Below are 21,427 nucleotides of genomic sequence, written 5' to 3' on the forward strand. Positions count from 1 at the left end.
AATGGTTAACATGGTTTAAGGTATCTGGATATAAAATCCAAGTTCTACATTATTTACCAAATTTTGAGGCACAATATAAAGCAAAATCCACTTATTAATTTTACCAAAATCATTACCCAAGCGATTCGGTGAAAAAAATTTGTGATTTTCGCTGTTACCATGCATAGGGCGGAAAACACGATACAATTTAATGTATTCTTGTAGTTTTTTTCTTTGTATATCAATCAATATTGATAAATCTTAAGTATATGTCATTATTTGATGTTATACATAATATTACAAGATATCTTGTAGAAGTATCTAAAATAAGATATAATCTCTTTATTTTATTTTTTTCCAGCTGGGAGATCTCCTCGTCAGTTTAATGTATGTTCCCCGTACAAGTGAACTGACCATCGGCATTATCAAGGCCCGGAAACTCAAAGCTAAAGACATCACAGGAGCGTCCGGTAAGTTCCATTTCTTTTGGACATCTAATCAGTTCTCGTTAAGGGGGGCCCCCGTCTCCGCCCTTGTCAACCGGAGGGCCCACTTCCGACAGCAGATGAATCACCTTTATGCTCAACAGCCTGGATCTTTATTTTGTTCTTTAACAGTCGGCCACTCCTGCCCTCAGCTGTCATTAGTGAAAACAATGGTCTTTGCTGGGCATTTAGAAAGAGTCATTTGTTTTGGGTCTTGAAAGGTACTAATTGTTTCATATTTCCGCACACAGATTCATTAGGGTAAAGTAGGCGTAGCGTAAAAGGCGACGTCTAGGTTTCCAGAAGCTTTTCAATAGGCAGGCTCTGGATTTGATGTATAGAAGAGTTTGAAGGTTTTTGTTGTCAATTAAAAACTTTTGAAGGTCGTTTCGTTCATTTAAGGACTGAATAGGAAAAGAAGTGTATTTATATTTAAAACATAAGGTTTAAATTTACCAGATACTAAGAATGGGCAGAAATAAACTTTGATAAATAACTTTGTAATCATTTCTTGAGGAATATATAGATTATATAATAATGTAATAATATTAAAATATAGATATATAGAAAAATATAGATTTTATATCACGCTGAAATATTCTACCAATATACCTTAGTATTTAAAAAAACCAAAGCAATATTTTGTTTAGATGATGAAAAAAGGTACATCGAAAAAGGTAAGTTGTAGCTCAATTGGCTCGACTGACTCCCCTTAAATTTCCTAATATTTCAAAATAAAAACATAATTTTTTAGATAAAGCACGAAAATTCATTTATGTTATTCAACAAAATTTCTATTTTATTTGCACAAAATAAAATCTGAGATTATTTTCTGAAAATATAATTAGTGCAGAAAATTCAACGGTACAATTTTCTTTGACCAGTTTCTAAGCAAGAAATGTGTACTTTATAAACTCTATAAATTAACTTTTGGCTGAATCTATTGAATTCCAGTTAAATGAAATAAATTAGGTTTTGTAAGGGAAGAAAATTAAAGCTTTTATCCATCTCTGTCCATTGGGGAAATTGAACTCACAAATGTTTAATCCTCCTCTGATAATCGATTTCATCCTTTGATCACTTAATCTTTCTGACTCCTTGATTTCCTTGCTGATAACTAATCAAGTAGACAAGCAACTTGGTTAAAAATAAAGAAAATTTATTTCAGTGCTATGGACCCCATTATTTTTTAACAAATTACACCATTTCATGAAGTTTAAAAAGTTGTTTTATTTTTAATGGATTCATTTAACGGATTCATTTTTTTTTCTTTTTGGATTCATTTTCAAAAATTATACACAGAATGTACGCAGTTTTGAAACTTAATGTCCCAATTTTAAAGGTATACTAATACTATTTCATTCATATTGAGATCTGATTCAACGCATTAGATAAATCAAACAAAGCAACTAGATTTACCAAAGCATACCATAAATTCATATTACATTATTTCAATCTAAAAACCTATAACCTTAGAAAATTCATATTTTTAATTTTCATGTGCCTGTTTTAGACTTCAATACAGGTATTTTAAAGGATCTAATTAGTTTTTATTTCGCTGAAAAAGCACGCTAAAAAAACTGACCACTTTGAGTAATTTTTGATCTTAACACTCGGATCCTCACGTTCTAAATCTCAAAATGGTTTGACAGGGAGACCTCAAATTAATTCGTGTAGACCAGTGTTTCCCAAAGTGTGGTACGCGTACCGCCAGGGGTACGGGTACAGTTTAGAGGAGGTATGCTTTCTTATTCGTAATATCTTGCAAACAAATGAAAATTTTAAAAAATTTTATTCAAAAACAAATCTAGCCATGAAAATTTACGATTGCGTATTTTTCTATTGGCTATTTTTTTTGCAGAGTTAACAGTTAATATTTAATGGTGTCAACAGCCAGTTGTGATTCTTAGCTTTAGTGCAATTTTTTTTATAGTAAAAAGTACATTCATTATTTTATTAGTGGTACACAGCGTTACGAAAAATTTAGAAAGGGAATACAAAAGTCATAAGTTTTGGAAACACTGGTGTAGACGATATTATAAATTACGAAATCAGACACAAAAACGTATTTTCTTTCTTTCTTTATATATAAAAAATTGGGCACCTGGGCCGCGCAAAAGGCCCATATCCCATACATCATGAAATAGTATAAAAAGTTAAAATAAAAGACATTTTGAGTTCAGCAGTCTATGGGGTGGCTGTTACAGGGAGACAAGCTCCTTTCTTGTATAACTGAAAGAAAATGAAAATAATAAGAACAACTTGCTGTAATCTGTGGATGGCTGTAGTTTGATTGTCAACGTGAAGTAACATAGGTCAGGATTTCAGTAGTATTGGTAAAGTGTTTGATGCTGTGGACTATTGGTACTTTGGATTATTGATGCAGACCATAGATGCTGGAATTGAAGACTATTATTTGTGCTGATAGTTGTGGTATGAGTCGTCGGAGGTGAAATAAGCGACTATTGGTCTTAGTTTATCGTCTTTTTTACAGTTCTCGAAGTTAAAGATCTGATTGAAGTTGGCTGTGCTGCCTTTTATGGCTTTGTCGTAGAAGTCTGCATTTAATTTGTGTATATATTCGGATAGAAACGGAATTTTGAGATCTTTATGGATATTTGAATTACGTATGAACCATCTGGCACGGGTGATCTTTCTGAGTATTTTATTTGACATTGGTTGAACTTTTTCATTAGGTGTTCGGGTATAATAGTCCAGGCAGGTGAAGCATATGTAAATATAGGTCGGATCATGGAGGTGTATAGTAATTTTATAGTTTTTAGTGAGACGTTTTGGTTATAGATGAGAAGTTGGATGATATTAACTGCTGCTTTGTCTGTTATATTTTTAATGTGGTCGCTCCAAGTGAGTTTACTATTAATTATGAGTCCAAGGTACTTTGCTCTCTTAACTATTGGGATTTGAATGTTGAACAGTTTCGGTTTGCATTGAGGTAAAATTTTAATTCTTCTAAAACGTATTTTCTATGAATAAATATACCTTTTTTTCGATGATTTCTCATTTCTGAAATCTCCAGATTCCTCTATTTCGAACCCCAAAATATAGGGGGTAGTCGCAATCTGGTAAATATGATCCCAATAGTTCCCTGCCTCATGTTATGCATTGGGGATCAGGAGGAGTTGTTTAATAAAATGTATTTTAAAAAAAAGTAGTTTCCTCACAAGAACGCTCCAAAGTTTGGACCCCTTAATGTTAATTTTACTTTTTGTGTATTTCGCTATATCTCAAGAATGTTTGAACGGAATTGAAAAATTTTTGCACAAAATTATAAAGTTCGTTTGTCTAACGATAAATTCAAAACAGATTTTAAATACTATAATAAAAAGATTATCAGCAAAAAAACAGATTTTAAAAAAACATTTATTATTTTTATTACATTATTTAATAATGGTCGACAAAATTTTGAATTATAAAGCATACAATTTTTTGCATCATTTTAAAGGATGTAATTCTACAAAGTAAAATACTAAAATTTGATCGAAATTGGTTGAATAATTCATAAAACATTTAATTTCAAGAATATTATATTTTCAAAATTTGATTTCTCAAGAATTTGCTCAAATTTTTTATTTTGCCTTGTAAAATTATTTTCTTTAAAATGATGAAAAAAATTTTGTACCTTATGATCCTAATTTTGTTAGACCATTATTTATTAAATAAAATAATAAAAAATAATTAATCTTTGCTAAAAGTAATATTTTGCATGGAATTATCTTTAGATAAACGAATTTTATAATTGTACGCCAAAAATTTTCAATTACGTTGAAAATTTTTCGAGATATAACGAAATGCGCAAAAGTAAAATTAACATTAAGAACTTTGAAGCGCTCTCCTGACTAAACTAATGGGACCATATTTCCCAGATTACGGCTACCCCAGAATGCGGCTATTTTGGGTTTCAGAAATCTGATCCCGTCGAAGAAAAGGCATGTTTATTCCAAAAAAATTCGTTTTTATGTGATTTGTCTAATTTCTTAACATGAACTTATTAATTAGCATATTTGAGGTAACCCCTTTGAGACATTTAGATTGAGTCATAGAACGTTAAGATCCTATTATTAGATCAAAAATTATTCAGGGTGCACCATTTTCTGTTTTTTTCTTTTTGGCGCACTGTGCAGTCTTTTTTTTTTTCGTAATTTCTTTAACTTATTCGAAATTTTACTTAGGATTTTAAATTTTTTCCATGAGTTTATTGACACAATCAGGGACATTTTTTTTAAATTCAAGCAATTTTGTGAAACAAATGCAAATAAAATGTTATAATTTTTTCTTTAGAATGTTGAAATTTGAAGACAAAAATGAGATACTTTGACATTTTGCGAAAAATATAAAAGTCATAAATATCATATTAATGATTTGAAGTTTTTACAATTAAATATTCTGAATGTGATATGATTTGAAGTTTAGGCAATTAAATATTCTCTTTTTTAGACCACACTAGCTCAAAGAAATTTAAAAGAAAAATATTTTTTTAATAAAATATAATTTTTCAATAAAATATATTTTTTTAATAAAATATAATTTTTTGAATTTTTAAAAGAATTAAAGAATTCATACTTTAAATCATTTCAGTGTTTTTGCTGTAACTTTGAAAGTTTACATCTTACACTTGGTGCCAAATTGCAGGAAAAAAAGCAGGTCATGATATATTCTTTTCAAAAAATTTAAATTTTTAAAGGGAAAAATCCTCTAGACCATTTACGAATCCCAAAAAGTTCTATATTCTATGATAGCACACGATTACGTAAAATAAATCTCGCAAAATAGTCTGACGTGAATGTTTCAGTGAATTTTTTTATCAGCTGAAAAAAACAGTTTCTGATATTTTGAGCAACTGTGTGTTTTTATATCACACGAGCATTTTCTTGCAATTTTCGGAGAAAAGTGATGATACGATTGCGCTTACGATTTGTTTTCCGGCATTGTTTCTAATAATTTTTATCGTGTGAAATCCGTATAGGTGCCATCTGTAAGACCATCAACTTCAAAACAAATCAAACCAAGAATGAACTTGCTTGTAACCGTTTGTACACAATCATGTTTATTACCTAAATTTAATTTTTAGTAATATCGTAGCAGAGATCCAGGGGGCGCTACCGAGATCATTAATCATTTACGTTACGTCACTTATTAAATTTTGGCACCAAGAATCGCGTTTCAGTTGCTTTGAGAACAAAAGGATGAGAACAATAATTCATTCGAATTCGACTGAATTGATATTTTAATCGTATGAGGCGAGTTGTTTTTTAAGCATGTTTGGATATTGCTGGAAAATATCTACAGTTTGTTTTGTATCTACACGTTAAAGTTAAAAAAACACATTTAAGTTACATATTAAGCATGCTTAATATGGTAAAGTGAATGGTAATTAGTGGTATGGTAATTAGCATGCTTAAAATGGTAAAGTGAATTTCGATGTTCTAAAATCGATATTGTGACTCTGAATTTATTTATCACGTACAATAATTGTTTTTGAATCAAACAATATTTGTTTCCAATTATTTTTATTACTTTAAATGTTTCGATTGTTGCACTGGTGTTCAAAATTAGGAGAATTTGCATTTGTTGAATTTCCTGGAAACAGCTAAGCGAAATGTAAAAATACTGCTTTGATCCAAAGATGTAAATCTTGTGTGTTGAATACATATGCTTATGTGTGTGTGTTGACGGTGTTAGTAAATGACTTAGTAATAGATTTTATAAGCAAGCATGGCGCAATTTGCATTTTATTTGTTTGCACATGTCACCAAATTTATTGCGTTTTTTACTTTTACTTTTGCAATCTACTCCAGTATATTAAGGCAGCATTGAATGTAATATTTAAGTTACTTATATAATTTAGCTATAAGAGGTGTTGATGTATAAGAGAGCGTATTAGCGTATTAACCCGTGTTAACGTATATGAGAGCCATCCGTGGGATACAATAGGGCAGAATAACTACTGGAACTAACCAAAGCTTTCCTCAAATCTCAATAGGACTTCAAACCAGAAGAGCTTGTAAACTAAAAACTGATGCCTTTAATCTGACTACTTATAACTCGTCCTTTAAACTTGTAATCTTGTCTGTTTATGTTTTGTGAATACTTGTACTTTTATTCTCTGTTTTGCTTGTTCAATAAAGCGCTTGAGGACCTCCCGGTCAGGGGGTGTTCTGCTGCTATCGGTTGGCTGCACTTTGTCTGCAGTCGGGTTGCACTGCAGACCATTGGTTTTTGGCTATAGCTTGTCTGGCCTCCTCTGCCTTTCGGATAAAATTTTTTTGTCCTGCTCAACTTGGGGCCTTGTCTTGTGTCCGCGAACTGCTAGGTATTCTCTAGCTGTTTGTGGTTGCCTTTGCTTCGGAAAAGCATCAAAATTTGGCGTATGGGCCTATTTGTCTAGGTCACGACAATAATTTCCTTATTTAATTTAGCGAATTAGTCACCCATACTAAAAGCTATTGAGCTTCAAAAATGGATAAGCCATTTACAGGATTTCCAAATCAATTCTACTAACTTACCTTGCCGTGTCCAAAAATATTGTAGCGTACTAATCCCGTACTGTAAATATAACAGTATTATACTTTCAAAACATTTTTAAAATTTATAACCACCATTAACTGAAATTGTTTTTTTTTAGATATTAAAATTCGATCCTTTAATTTATTTTAAGGTAATATCAATTTAGATATGCATAATAAATATTTAGCTATAAAGTTTTGAATATTTCATGCGTAAGTTATTAAAGTTTATAGTTTACACATTCATTTTAAAAACTTTTGTATTTTTATACATAATAGAGATTTTATTATTAAATCCCTCAAATAGAATTTTTCCACCAAAAAAATAATTCTTTGAAGAAAGAATTATGCTATTAAACCGTTTCATATTCAACTATATCATAAAAAATAAGCGCAGCTTAAAAAAATGCAGTAATGTTATGTTTAAAGCCAAAATTTCCATGCCTTTTTAATTGTTAGATTATTTTTAGATCATTATAATAAAATATATTTTCCTTACAACTCTCTAAAACGAAAGTTCCCAAGTCCATTTTGAACTAACAATTGTTCCATTTAGTGCCTAATGGTGGATTTTAGCCTGTGGCGCAGAGATAGCTGAAGTTTTTTGAAACATTTAACAGTTGCAGTTTCAACGAATTGTTACGACTCCTGTGAATGTCTAGAAAGAGATTTAAGCTCGTTTTTAGGGAAAAACTTTTTTTTCCCGTTCTTCTTAATGTTGCGTCAAAAATGTTCGAGGAAAAATATTTTTTTAAGAAACTATAACTTGAATGAAAAAAATACGCAAACAAAAGAGGCAAATAAAGTCATAGTTTATTTTAAAAACAAATTAAATATACTTTCTATTTTAACTTATGTAAAGGTTAATGTTTTGTGCGAATTCAGGAAAATATTATGCGATTTCATCTTTCTTACAACTTTAATGTTTATTGCATTAAATCACTTAAGATTGTTGATTATTACTTGTAGTGCTTTCGAAATTATTTGAAATGTTTAAATTAAAAGTAAAAGTTATTTAATATTCTATCTATGAAACAAACAATTTTTATAATTCCTTAGAAACAGGAGATTTTTAAGACTAGAGATTTAGTTTAACTGCTTATGGAAAAAAAACAAGTAAAAATATAAAGATATTAAATAATTTGCAATAAGTTAATATTTGTATTTTATTACTAACGGTAATCACACAGGGGAAGAATTTTTTTTTTCTGGTACGTAAGATTTTTCAATGGATTTTGAATATCGGTTTCTCACTCCATACTGCAGTTTTTTTAAGTGACATTTTTAGTATATTTTTTTCGAAAGGAACGAGTATATATATAACATCGATATATATAACAGGGAGTCGCATAAATGTTGCTGCAAATTTCTGGGGAAGTTAGGGCTTAAATTGTATAGAACCCTACCCTAAAATGCCATCATACGCCGCTGGGAGCACCTCCCTATTTTGAGCTGTTTCTTCGTGCGCAACAGGTCGTAATAGGGAAGTGACCCTACCAGTGAACAACGACATTTACAGGCTCTGATTATTGTGCAATTTTAATACTGATGATGTGCTCTAACTTTTCTAGAATTATTGTCGCAACCCTTCGACCCCTTGTAATATACGAGTATAGCGTTTTTATATTTGTTCATTTCTACAAAAATATAGACTAAAAATTTCATTTAGAAAAGAAACTGTAGCTTAGAGAAAGAAACCAATTACAGATTTTAAATCCTTACACCAGATCTTACACCTTACAATAGTCAAGAGCAAGTATTTCCATAAATGCAACAAACAATTTGTTTATCAGTGTCATCCGTGCAAATAAAATTAAAGCATTCATATTTACATCGTAAATGACTTTTCTAAATATTACAGACAGTAGTTTTAATCGCATTAATTCAATTTATTTATAATTTTTCTGCTCACAGATTATAGCAAACTAAAGAAGAACTTAAACGCAAAATTATTCTATTTTAATTTGAATTGAAAAGTATATAAAAAATACAGGACATAGCTGACAACATGTATGAAATTTTCGTAAGGTTTTGTATTTACGTTTAAGGTTTTGTATTCACGTTTATGCGCAGTTCAGTTCTTGGATTTAGAAATTTTATTTAAAATGATTTGAATTACCATTATATATATAAATAAATTACCCCTAGAATTAAGAATAAACTGTATCATAAATAATTTCACATATTACCATTATATATCTAAATAAATTACCCCTAGAATTAAGAATAAACTGTATCATAAACAATTTCACATATGCATTCATAAAAATTTTGCATCAGCAAAATAAAATTATGAGAATTTTATTTTAAAAAAATGCAAGCCTCACAGCTTTTTTACTAAATATGCGTATTTTACCTTTATAGAGAACATATACAAGTATAAATTAATTGCATTCTAAAGTTAATTTTCCTCAGCTGACGACAAGATGGCTGGTGGCGAGGAAGTTTAACGAAGGAGTTCACTTTTTATAGGCGAAGAAAGTAAAAACACGTAAAATATGAACGCAATTCTTTTGGCGAGAATTCCAAACTAACATATTATTCAAATTCTTTTGGTAAGAATTCCAAACTAACATATTATTCAAATTCTTTTGGCAATAATTCCAAACTAACATATAATTCAAATTCTTTTGGCGAGAATTCCAAACTAACATATTATTCAAATTCTTTTGGCAAGAATTCCAAACTAACATATAATTCAAATTCTTTTGGCGAGAATTCCGAATTAACATATTATTCAAATTCTTTGGTTCACTTTGATGTGAAGCACTTTAAATAAGTTAGGATTTTTAAGTCATTTATTTTCTACAATGCGCTTAAGTTGTCCATATCCACTTTTTTAATGATTCGATTTATTTTCGTCTTTCGTTGCCATCTTCAACTGAATCGCTGGAATTTACTTTAACGATTAACTTTTATTCCATTAAAAAGCCCTCCACAAAGAGTAGTTTTTTCCAATGCTTTATCCAGGAGCTCCCTTGCCTTTTGAGTTGGCTCTAAAATTAAAAAGCTACAGAGCTCAGAATTAGGTCGGCTGTTTAACACCGGTTATAAAACAAAAATAAAATAAAGTTCATCACATCATTTCCTCATTTTTATAATTTCATAATTCACGAAACCCTTGAAGTCATGAACTGCCGACGACTCCTTCGAAGCCTTGAGTCACACAGGAAAAACATTGTCCTTCAGTAGATACCCTCCCACTGCAGAATTGTGGGAAACGAGAGTGCAGATCTTTTGGCCAAGAAGGGCGCCTCAATTATTGAAATTCCTCCCCGCGCAATACCCTTTTGTTCCATCAAGAAAATGGTGACAAATTGCATGAAAGACCATTCCCTCATGCACCCATCCAAAAGAGTGTCCGATAAACCATGGAGGGATTTAGTCCCAAAATCCTATATTGGGCCAAGGCGTGGAGCTGCGGCAGAATTCCGCCTGGCCAATAGACAAGACTGTCTTCTTAAACACCTCAGCAGAATTAACATTGCTCCTTCTCTCATCTACACACTTTGTAATCTTGGGGAGGAAATGGATGCACCCATATTATGCACCGTCCTGCTATGCGCAGGTCTTCTCTAGCCGAGCGATACTGGGAAGCCCGAGACCTTTGAATTAATGGACTCAAGTTACTGCATTATGTTTACCATCTTTTATTACATTTCACTTTTCTTATTGTGCTGTAAGTACTGTCCAATAAATTTGCCGTTGGAAATAAAAATGTCATAATTCACCATATCACCTCCTAATGTAACGACATTCATTTCGTAATTCATTAGATCACCCCCTAAATTTCATATAATTTTGCTATTTATTTAAAGTTTGATACATGCTACTCTTAAATGCCAATTTTAGTTTAAAACTATTGTATTTTTTTAAATACCAAGTCTTTTAAAGCCTTTCCAATCTAATGCGCTTGATTATGAATTAATTTATCGTGCATTACTTAACCAACTAGTTAATGTTAAAATAAAATGAACTCTGATTGTATTACATAATTCTTGAATCATTATAGTAACATTTATTGGAGAATACGTTATTTTATTGATTAATACTTTTTGTACTATGCATTTAAAACAATATACTTTTAGCTCTCTCGCTAATCCTTTCTCTTTTTTTATTACAGATCCTTATGTGAAAATTTGGCTAATGCGAGGAGACAAGCGAGTAGAGAAGCAGAAGACGGAAATCCACAAAGCAACCCTACACCCAGTTTTCAATGAAGCCTTTACCTTCATCGTCACGTGGGAGCATATTAGGGACACATCCATGAATGTTACAGTCATGGATTGGGATAATGTGGGCAGAAATGAAGCCATCGGGGGCATCGTACTCGGATCGAAATCCGGACCTACAGAAGCCAAGCACTGGGGGGAGATGCTGACCAAGCCAAGAACCGCTATTGTCCAATGGCACAAACTGAAACCCCTTTGAAGGGAATCAAGTCAGCTGCACCCTCTCTGCTGTCTCTCTCTCTGTCTCTGTTGGTGTGTCAACAATCCCTATAAAAATATATATAATTAAAAAAAAGCGCGGGAAAATAAACATGCAACGACCGAACCCGGTGCTTTTGTATGGCTGTTAAAACATCGAACTGCGTCGAAAATTTTTCCTCGCGCAACGAATGACACAGGATGTTGACTGTTTCAGATAAAATGTTTATGTGTACTTTCTTGACCCCCCCCCCACTTTAGCCCTTGTATGTCGTTCGTCGTCATTTTCATCATCGCCAACGCACAAAGCGGGCCGTTTGCAGCCGAGGAACGATTCGCTTCCGCTTATAAATAACTAAAAGAGGAAGTTGAAAAATATTTGGGGCCAAATGCTTTTTTCACTGTCTTCTTTCCCCCACCCTTTCTGCATTTTTTTCCACGCTGCTGCACCCCCTTGCGCTGCTTTTGCCAACGTGCAGGTAACATAACAGCATGTGACCTTTTTTTGCATTCGGCTCGACATTGTGTTACCAAAAACGAACAACGAACGGGTCGTGGAGGGGGACATGCCTGATGAGAGGGTTCGTTTCCTGCAGTTAAAAGACTGCATTTTTGAGCTAGGCTTTAGGTTTTTGAAGCACTTCCCGATGCAAAGGCTTTGAGTTGATTTGCCTCTTATTCGTGTTAAACATATCTCATTATTTCAATGTCAATTAAAAAATTATATTCCATTTTATTGGTTGCCCAATAATTAGTGAATAAAAAATGGAGAATCACAATCCAAACAAGTAAACGAAGGTTTTTTGGTGATTCCCTCATAATAAAATTCGTGTTATGAAATCATTAGATAACCTTGTCTTCTTGATGAGTTAGGAAATTTGATATATTCAACCAGAAAGTTCAAATTTCCTCTTAGATTGCCACACTCTCTAATAAAGGATCACGAGTTTAACTTGAAAAAAAACCTATAGCAAAACTTATAGGGCATTATTTTGTTACCAAATTTGATCGCGCTGTCTTGCCGAGAAATTTTGCAAAACTTCAGAATGCTAGAACATTGAAAACCTTAAAATAACAGAACACAGACTCGGAACATCAAAATAATTAGAATAACGGAATGTTCATATTTCAGACTCGGAACACCAAAATAAATAGAATAACGGAATATTTATATTTCAGACTCGGAACATCAAAATAATTAGAATAACGGAATGTTTATAGTTCAGACTCGGAACATCAAAATAATTAGAATAACGGAGTGTTTATATTTCAGACTCGGAACATCAAAATAATTAGAATAACGGAATGTTTATATTTCTGACTCAGAACATCTAATAATCAGAATAATGGAACACACATATTTCAGGCTCAGAACAATTAGAATAGCGGAATGTTTAAATTTCAAACTCGAAACATCAAAATAATTAGAATAACGGAAAACCAATTTTCAATGTAAAAGTTCGACATAAAATAACTTTTGCATAGGTTGGCTTCTAGTATCATTGCCAATTCAATCTCTGCTGTATTTGCAATTTATTCACGAGATGGTAACAAAGAGCTCTTTTCAAGGAAGGATAAATCATAGCTCATGAGAAAATTTCTTTTGCCCATGAAATAGAGGACATCCCATCTCGTTGTCTTAGCTTCGCATCAATGTCTTCCATTTCATTGTTTCTCTGCGTGTTTCGATGTGTTGTAGCTTTGCGCGTCCGCTTGTAAATTTCAGTGGCGGAGGTCCCTTTGCGGGCGTTCCTCGGCAGCGCGCTACTCCCTAAAACGACCTCCTCCAAAAGATCTTTTTCAATGCGTTTGAATGTGTGTGCTTTTTGTGCAACTCTATTGTCATCTCATAGAATGGATGTGTAAAAATAACTGACACTTTTTGTACTGATTATAAAATTAGTGATAATTATTACGTCAAAGTCAGAAACTGTAGTTTTGATCGCCTAATACATTGCATATATTATACACTTACAAAAGCCAACATAATTTTTTTTTTATTTTAGTATCGTTTTAGTTAAAGCACCGCAATGGAATTTTTGATACAATTTACAACTTCCGGTAAAACATTCAGCTGTCGAATACACTTTTTTCGAGTACTGAAAATTTATTGAAATTGTAATGAAAATTTAGTATTGAAATTGTAATGAAAATTTATTCGGGTGAAATAGTTTACAATTAAACTCGAAAACTGAAAAAGAAATATTGAAATCAAAATATTATTCGGTATATTAATTAAAAGGAAATTACATTTAATGAATACTCATAAATTGATTGGCGATAAATAAAACAGTATAGCTTTTTGAACCATACCAGTAAAACTTCGTAACTTAGATAGTATCCCAATATTTACTCAAAGGTAAAAATAATCAATATTGGTTGTATTACTAAGTCTGTGATCCAATATACCTTACAGTTTGTTATTTATCTTTTAAGTAGTTTAACCAATCATTTTTAAGTAAAAGTATCGGTATTTGTAACAAACCGCAGTCGAAACTTAGAATTTTCATATCAAGTATTTCTAAATTATTCTAAGCATAGAATCACAGCTAACTAAAATCACGCTCAAATTTTGTATCTCTTACTTTAAAATATCTAAAAATTATAGAGTACAAAATATTTCAACTATTGCAAAATGCATTGTTTATTCAAATAATAATAATTTTTTTTAATAATATCGAGTAAAATATATTTTTACTGCATTACCTCACACAAGTCTGCCTTTCCAAAATTTTTAGCATTTTTAAAATTAAAACAAACTACACGCATGGCTATTAAATGTGCAATAAAGTCGTATAGCTATGCATATGCTTGAATGCTTTTTATCATCAGTCATGTGCAGCAGTGCACATACCCAACTGCCATTTGTGGGTTTTTTTTCTAAGAAAAAACCAAAACAATGCATCCTGTGTTTTTAGTCTACAGTGGAAATTCAAGCATAGACTCATTTTCTGAACAAATGACGTCATCGAAATAGATAACTATGTAATAGCATATTGTAAATAGCTTTCGATGTATTTAGGAGAAAGGAAAAAAAAGATGAAAATAATTGTATTACTTCACCACAACGTAAGGAGGAGGACGTGTGATAGGAAGGTCCGCAGGTAGCTGTACATAGAGGATACTCAATGTATGTGTCCTTTCCTGTAGATAGTAGAACATATGGGACCTAGGCCCGTCATTTGACATGTAGGCCTAGGAACTGGGTCCCATTTACCTAAATCCCTAAGAGTACATAATATGTTTGTATGATGGAATTCAATGAAATATCTATTTATGTATCTGGCTAAAAGTGTAAATAAAATACTAAAAGGAATTTATGTCATGTTTTATTCATGTGTCATGTTCATTTTTTTTAAAAATTAAATTGTCCAAAAAAGCCTCGAGACTAATGAAAAATTATCAGTGTTATCTGGAAAAGTCATCCGCAGCTATAATCATCGTGATTTTATTAATACAAGTAATAATTCTTGTTATAATAATAGTTATAATATTGTGTATAATAGTAACATTATTGTGTATAATAGTAGTAATAATTATTGTGATTCCCTATGGGGAGCTGTGGAGTCTAACATTTTAAATATATTAACAATGTTTTCGAAGCTCTGTCGCCTAAGAAAAAAGAAAAGCCATAGTTTAATTGCCTTAAAGCACTGCAATGATTTTAAATTATATACATAATCTTGCCGTGAAGAATTATCCCGGTTTTGGAACGGACAAATAACTTAAATATTTTAAAAGTTATAAAACTTTTTAAAGTATCGCCAATTTGGCGACATTTTTCTACCTAAATGAAAACTATCAAAATTACAGCCTTACTCTCAGCTTTTGCAAATTTTTATGAGTGGGTTTTTTTAATTTTAAAAAGACTACAAACGTTTTGAAATTTGACAAAATATTGACATTTTGCATCATTTTCAAAATAATCGTCGACAGTGATAAGCTTTATATAGACTAAACTTAACCTAATAGTCATGAGTAACAGTCGCAAACTAACAGCAGTTATAAAAATAGCAGATTATTCGCAAAAAAACGTCATTTCATATAAACGAATCAGACTTCGAAAATGAACCTTAAGACATAAAAAAACATATATATTACTGAAAAATTAAAAACCATTGAAAATAATTTAGAATTATTAGATAAAAACATCTCATTCAATTCCGTTATTGAATACATATCATATGATGCTTATTTTAAAGCTTCTTGGTTCGTTTTTTACAGATTAAACTTTATGATTACGTGATAAAAGGAGCCATACGAAAGTGTAAAAATAATAATAAGCATTTTTGCTAACTTCGGATAACTAAAGAGAGATATTCTCAATATTAATGTGAGAGAAATTTATTGAAATACTTCTCTTCATATTCAAGTTATATACATAATAGTAGTTAACCACTTGACTTATCATGAAACGTTTCTTGATATGGAAATGATCTTTGATTGCACTGTAAACAACAACTCGCAACGGAATGTTGACAGAAATACCAACTGCTCTGGACAAGCCAAAATAATTTTTAAAAAAAACAGCAAATAACTACAAACTAAATTTTGCAAATATTTGATTATTTTTACGTGCTTTTTTAAAGGTATAGCATGGCATAACTACTATAAAGTGGTGAGTTATATAAACCAATGAATGATTTAGAAATAGTGGTGGATACAAATCTACTAAATTGAATTTATTTAACCAAGAATCACAATTGATAAAACCAATTTAAAATATCTATTTGCTGTCCGGAGCAAGTAGGCGTGTGTTGAAGACGTCTGAGACACATCAATTATTGTTTTGACATAAGAAACAAATGACGTCTCCCAGACGTCTTCGTATGTCAAGGAGTTAATATGCATACTGACGACAGGTGGTGATTGCTTGTCAAATTTGATTTTACTCAAATTTTTCATTGTTCCAGACTGCTAGAGTTTTGTTTCATATTAATGTTTTATCCAAATTCATTTTTTAAAAAAAAAAGTTTTAGATGTTAAATGAAAGTTTTCCTATTTCTTTTCTTTAGTTGTCAGTTGCTCTAATTATTTAAATTAATAATTTATCAGTCTCGCGAATGTTATTGTAGGGCAAAATCAGCGCATACTATTTGCCGTTCAACACCCAATCTCAACTTAACATAATAGACAAGTTGTCCTTATTACTAACTAAATCTGCTATATATTTGCGCTTGAAGAGTGTCAAAAGATAAAGTATAAACTAAGCACGGCGAAACTTTATTTTTTGTCAGTATTATAATACAGTGGTCTATGCCGCATGCTGAAATCATTGATGAAACTGCCTAGCATTAATTTCTACGCGTAATTTGTGAGCAGTTACATATGAAGGAAAACATGAAAAAAATGTTTCTTTAGCAGATTCGTACATAGTTTTATACTGCAGTAGAACTTAATAGAAATTGAGTGCCGCCTCCATCATATCAGATCAAAGAATCGGTTTAAAATAAGTTTATTTCGAGAGTAACGTAATTATCAGCTTATTCAACGGAAATACAGTTACGCAATGCCGTCGTGGCATTTTTCGAAGTCCAACGTTCGGCCAAAAAGCACATAGACCTCAACTGTTGGGCTTCAGAACTCTAACCAGTCCCAGTGATATCCTACAATAATTGGACAACTAACATATCTTTGTCCACTTCTTCCAGTTTCAGATCAGAACTTACTTAATTTCGAGAAGGATAAACCTGACAGAAGAGTAATTTCTATTTCTTTTCTTGACATCAGCCACCCGTTCTTATCGCGCGACTTTACTGGAAGATGACTTCTACTAATTGTAAGATGATATGAGACAATTGCAAGATGACATATGAGAGAGCTAGAGCACAGAACACCTGGTCTTTATCCTCAACTTAAATTGCACTCATTTGATTCCAACAACTAACGCAGCTTAAATATAACTGTTAAAAAGTACTGAAGAATAAAATTATGTGCTGATTCTCTCCAGAAGCATAAGGGGATAGCTCTACTCCATACAAAATCACTGCGTGATTAACGTAACAAGTTGAAAGAACAAACTCGGAATTTCGATAAGGAGCGTAAGTCACGCGACACTTTTTGAGGAACGAGGACGCGAAACATCATATGAATCACTCCAGTCTAAACAAAAAATTTCGGCAAAAATCTGGAACTCCTCTCTCTGAAAGTGAAAATTTACCTGGAAAATAATCCCCTTTCCAAAAAATGCACACACAGAAAGTGAAAACTCACCTATAACCGAAAAATGAACGGATAAAACAGGTAGATCAACCAGATGCACACAGCTCTGAAAAAAAGAACATCCGTCCCCAACCCTCAAATGTTGAAAAAAATTAACTCACCCAGCGAAGATCCAAATCATCGCAATCAAAATTTTAGCAAATCGAACCCCAAACAACGTGCACAAAGACGTTCAAAAAAACTCAAAATATAGAAGTTAACTCTAGGAAAACCCCACAAAAAATGCGAAATTCACATTTATCGAACTGTCAATGGTGGTCTTGGAGCTGACCTCTAGTCAGAAAGGCCTCGGCTTCAAATCCCGGATAAGACATGGTTGTTTTTTTGTTCTATTATCTGCACTATTTGCCCTTCTTACTGTGGGAGCAACGTTGGTCCTTCTGATACCCGAATGGTGAATATCAATATCTGAGTGAACATTGGAAAAAAACATTGATCGAACTCAGGGCCATCATCATCATCGAAATTTATGTGGGAGCCTGTGGTCGTTAATGGCCCTTTTCCGATCCATCTTAAAATTTTGGCTCTTCCGGGTAACTAGAATGCAAATAGGAGTGAAAAGAAAATGAGATATTTTGAATTTTAGATAAAGATGCGTCGTTACAAAAATAAGCTACCGTCTAACGCAGGGTCCTCCATATCACCAACTTTATCTAAAGACTAAAATCCAATCAATCTAGACTGAAATCGTATCCGCGAAATAAATGTAATTAAATCCAAGTAGTCACCGATCAAAAAACTGTATAGCTTGCACGTCAGAAATAAATTTTAATGTAGCACCGCTTCTAAGCTTTGGCAAACCAACAGTCAAAGCTAAAAACCTAGTTTTACTTGAGTTAATAACTTTTAAACCTATGCACAAAAAGTCCACATCCTAATTGAAAAGAGTATCTTCCACAAACGCTCTCTCCTTTTGATTCCTAGAAAGTTCTAAAATTCCAGATTTTATGAATCGCGGTAGCGAATGAAGTACGTAAGTAACACTCTTCAAGTGTTTTCTCAATAAAGAAGATAGCAAAGTGTCAATAAAGAAGATAGCAGCTACATTTGATAACGAACAATGGACTAAAAACTTTAAAAACTAGTTTTTGGCAGCAATTTAAAACGCAAAGAGAGCGAACGCTATTAAGCGAAAAATAAAAACTATTGTTAAGAGAAATTGGAAGCTTGCGGATAAGAAATTAAGTCAAATTATAGTTTTTTTTATTTCCTATTTTCTACGTTTTATTTTTAATGCTAATTTATTATTCGCATTCACACAGAAACCTTAGTCACATCAGGCAATTTTGGTTTCAAAAGAATTGTCTGGTAAAAGAATATGTAAATTCTAAGACAAATTAAGCAAACTTTTAAGGGGCTAGTAACAAATAAAAAAGCATATTTTGCTATTGTTCTATTCAAAATAAGTTCTGTTATTAGTTGAATTCGAAGATGCTTTAAGTTAGTGAAAATGAATATTACATGATGTCCGGCATTATAATTGCAAATGTCTTCGCTAAGTTTTTATTACAGTTTATAATTTATACTAATATACAATTATAATTTATTTTAATTTGAATGCATCGATTTTTAAAAATATGCAGTTGAACTTTGCATTCTCCCTCAAGCAAACACATCGTAACTATTCTTTAAACTAGAAAACTGTCTCGAAAATCTTATGACAACCTTGCCAACAGCCTTTTGAGATTTAAGAGCTCGCGTAATCCTAACGTTTCAAAATTGCTTATAAATTATAGATGGATGTTATACATAAACTCAGAAAGGGATTGATACAAGATTTGTTTGAAAAAGAAGAAAAAAATGAAATTCATATCCTTTTCTCGCCAAGTAGCTTTTATATATGTATCGAGGGATAATGAATACAAAAGGCAGACTGTAATCTTCGTCGCCAATGTCAGAAAAGACAGCGACCCAATGGGGCCGAATTTCCAACTCACATTCATCAATTTAAATTGCGGACAAGTCTAGCTTTGAAAGTTGCTTTTCAGGATATCAGACACTATTTTGTGTTCTGTCAAACTAAAAGATATTCGAGAAAGGGAAATAATGAAAAGTTTTCAAGACTTCAAAATGCCTCACGTCTGGAAATGGTGTTAGTTTTGTTCTTATGTAGTCTTCGATTTAGGGCTAAAAGAAATAGTCCATATTTCACATTTAAGTCAAAATTGTTAAATAAAAGTTTTTATAAATGTGATATAACATTCTCATTACAGCTTGTGATTTATTACTTTAAAATTGTTTAGGAAATAATTTTTTATTGCGATACTAGAAGGAAATTGTTTAATTTTGAAACTTTTTTGGAAAAAGGGTTTTATTATTCTATTTTGGGTACATAAAAATGACGATATTTTTTATTTAACCCGTTGAAGAATTTTTATTGGACAACTTGTTCATACCTTTTTCATTATTTTGTATTAATGCATGTCAAAGTAAGTGAAAAATATCATATTTAGCATTTTAGCAAATTAATGGTTAGAAAATACAGCATAAAACACCAGTGCCTTTTTCTGCATTAAAGGTAAATATCTTCCAAACACGTCTCACTTCCGAAAAAATTTTTATTTTCAAATTTGCAGTTATTTAGGTCTAAGAGAAACAGTTATTCATATTTGAAATTGCTTTAATTTTCATAATCTTCACATATATTATGGATTTTACGTTTGATAAGTATTACACATTGTAACAAAGGACATAAATAGCGAAAATATGATAAAAATTAATGTAACTCATCATCAGCCAACAACAATAAAACATAAATTTGAACGAAACAAGTGTCGGGATTCGTTATAGTAACGTGGCGAGCAGCAAAAGCTGTAGGCCATGTTGCTATTATTTAAACCCTACGCAAACAATATTAACATGACAACTTAAAGATATTTATAATAGAAAAATCAGAAAATTGTTTAATCAATAGTCAGTGCATAATCAAAACCAAACTATATCCTAGTCCACGTTAAAATGTACCACCACATCAACAGTAATCCTTCCAAATTGTTGGTTGGAAAATGGTGGGCCATCAATGAATATAAATGACGGTTACGGTTTAGGCATTTGTGGACAGTGCAAATCGTAAAAGGTAAATTTAAACTTAAATTTTAAATTGTGCCATAAGGTTATTGGCAAAACTAATTGGAAAGTTATTACAATTAAGTTCAGCTATGCAATTTTCCACTTCCAACGTAAAGTTGTTTTTGTTTATACAAATTCGCTATTTCAGTATACGATAAATTCCACCCCACAATCTCAGTATACGATAAATGCAACCTCATCTCAGTATACAATAAAAGCAAAGACTTCAAATTTGAGGTGCTTAGTTTACAAAGCTATTTCAGTTACATATATATCAAGGTACTCAGAGGAATTGTTATATCTCAAATAATCAGATTCAAAAGAATCTGCAAAAACAATGTTCATTGATAATGAGACTATGAAAGCACCTTCTATCCAATAATTTGGAAGGATGGCTGTTGATGTGGTTGGTACATGTGAACGTGGACTAGGATAGAGTTTTGTAATGCACTGATTACGGATTTTTTTAAAAATTATCATTGAGTTCTCGCGTTATTATTGTTAGTGTAAGGTCCAGCCAATAGCAACATGGGCTAGAGCTTTTGCTGTTCACCACGTTGCTATAACGAAACCAACACGGCACTTGTTTTGTTGAAAGGTATGCATTATTGTTGCTAACTGCAGGTGTATTACAACAGCTTGTAATACACCTGCAGTTAACAACAATAATGCATACCTTATGCAGCATATATATATCATTGATCGAACTCAGGGCCAT

The 21,427-nt window shown here is 31.8% G+C and overlaps 1 protein-coding gene across 1 annotated transcript; it reads left to right on the plus strand.

Moving 5' to 3' along the window:
• Window positions 1–204: 204 nt before the first annotated feature.
• LOC107444687 (synaptotagmin-7-like) lies at window positions 205–14,734 on the plus strand. Its single transcript, XM_071180597.1, has 2 exons — window positions 205–449; window positions 11,112–14,734. Exons 1-2 carry the CDS (start codon window positions 365–367, stop codon window positions 11,417–11,419), a joined length of 393 nt encoding a protein of 130 aa, XP_071036698.1. The 5' UTR covers window positions 205–364; the 3' UTR covers window positions 11,420–14,734.
• The last annotated feature ends 6,693 nt before the right edge of the window (window positions 14,735–21,427 follow it).

Source organism: Parasteatoda tepidariorum, chromosome 5 (assembly GCF_043381705.1).
Source record: "Parasteatoda tepidariorum isolate YZ-2023 chromosome 5, CAS_Ptep_4.0, whole genome shotgun sequence".
NCBI lineage: Eukaryota > Metazoa > Arthropoda > Arachnida > Araneae > Theridiidae > Parasteatoda > Parasteatoda tepidariorum.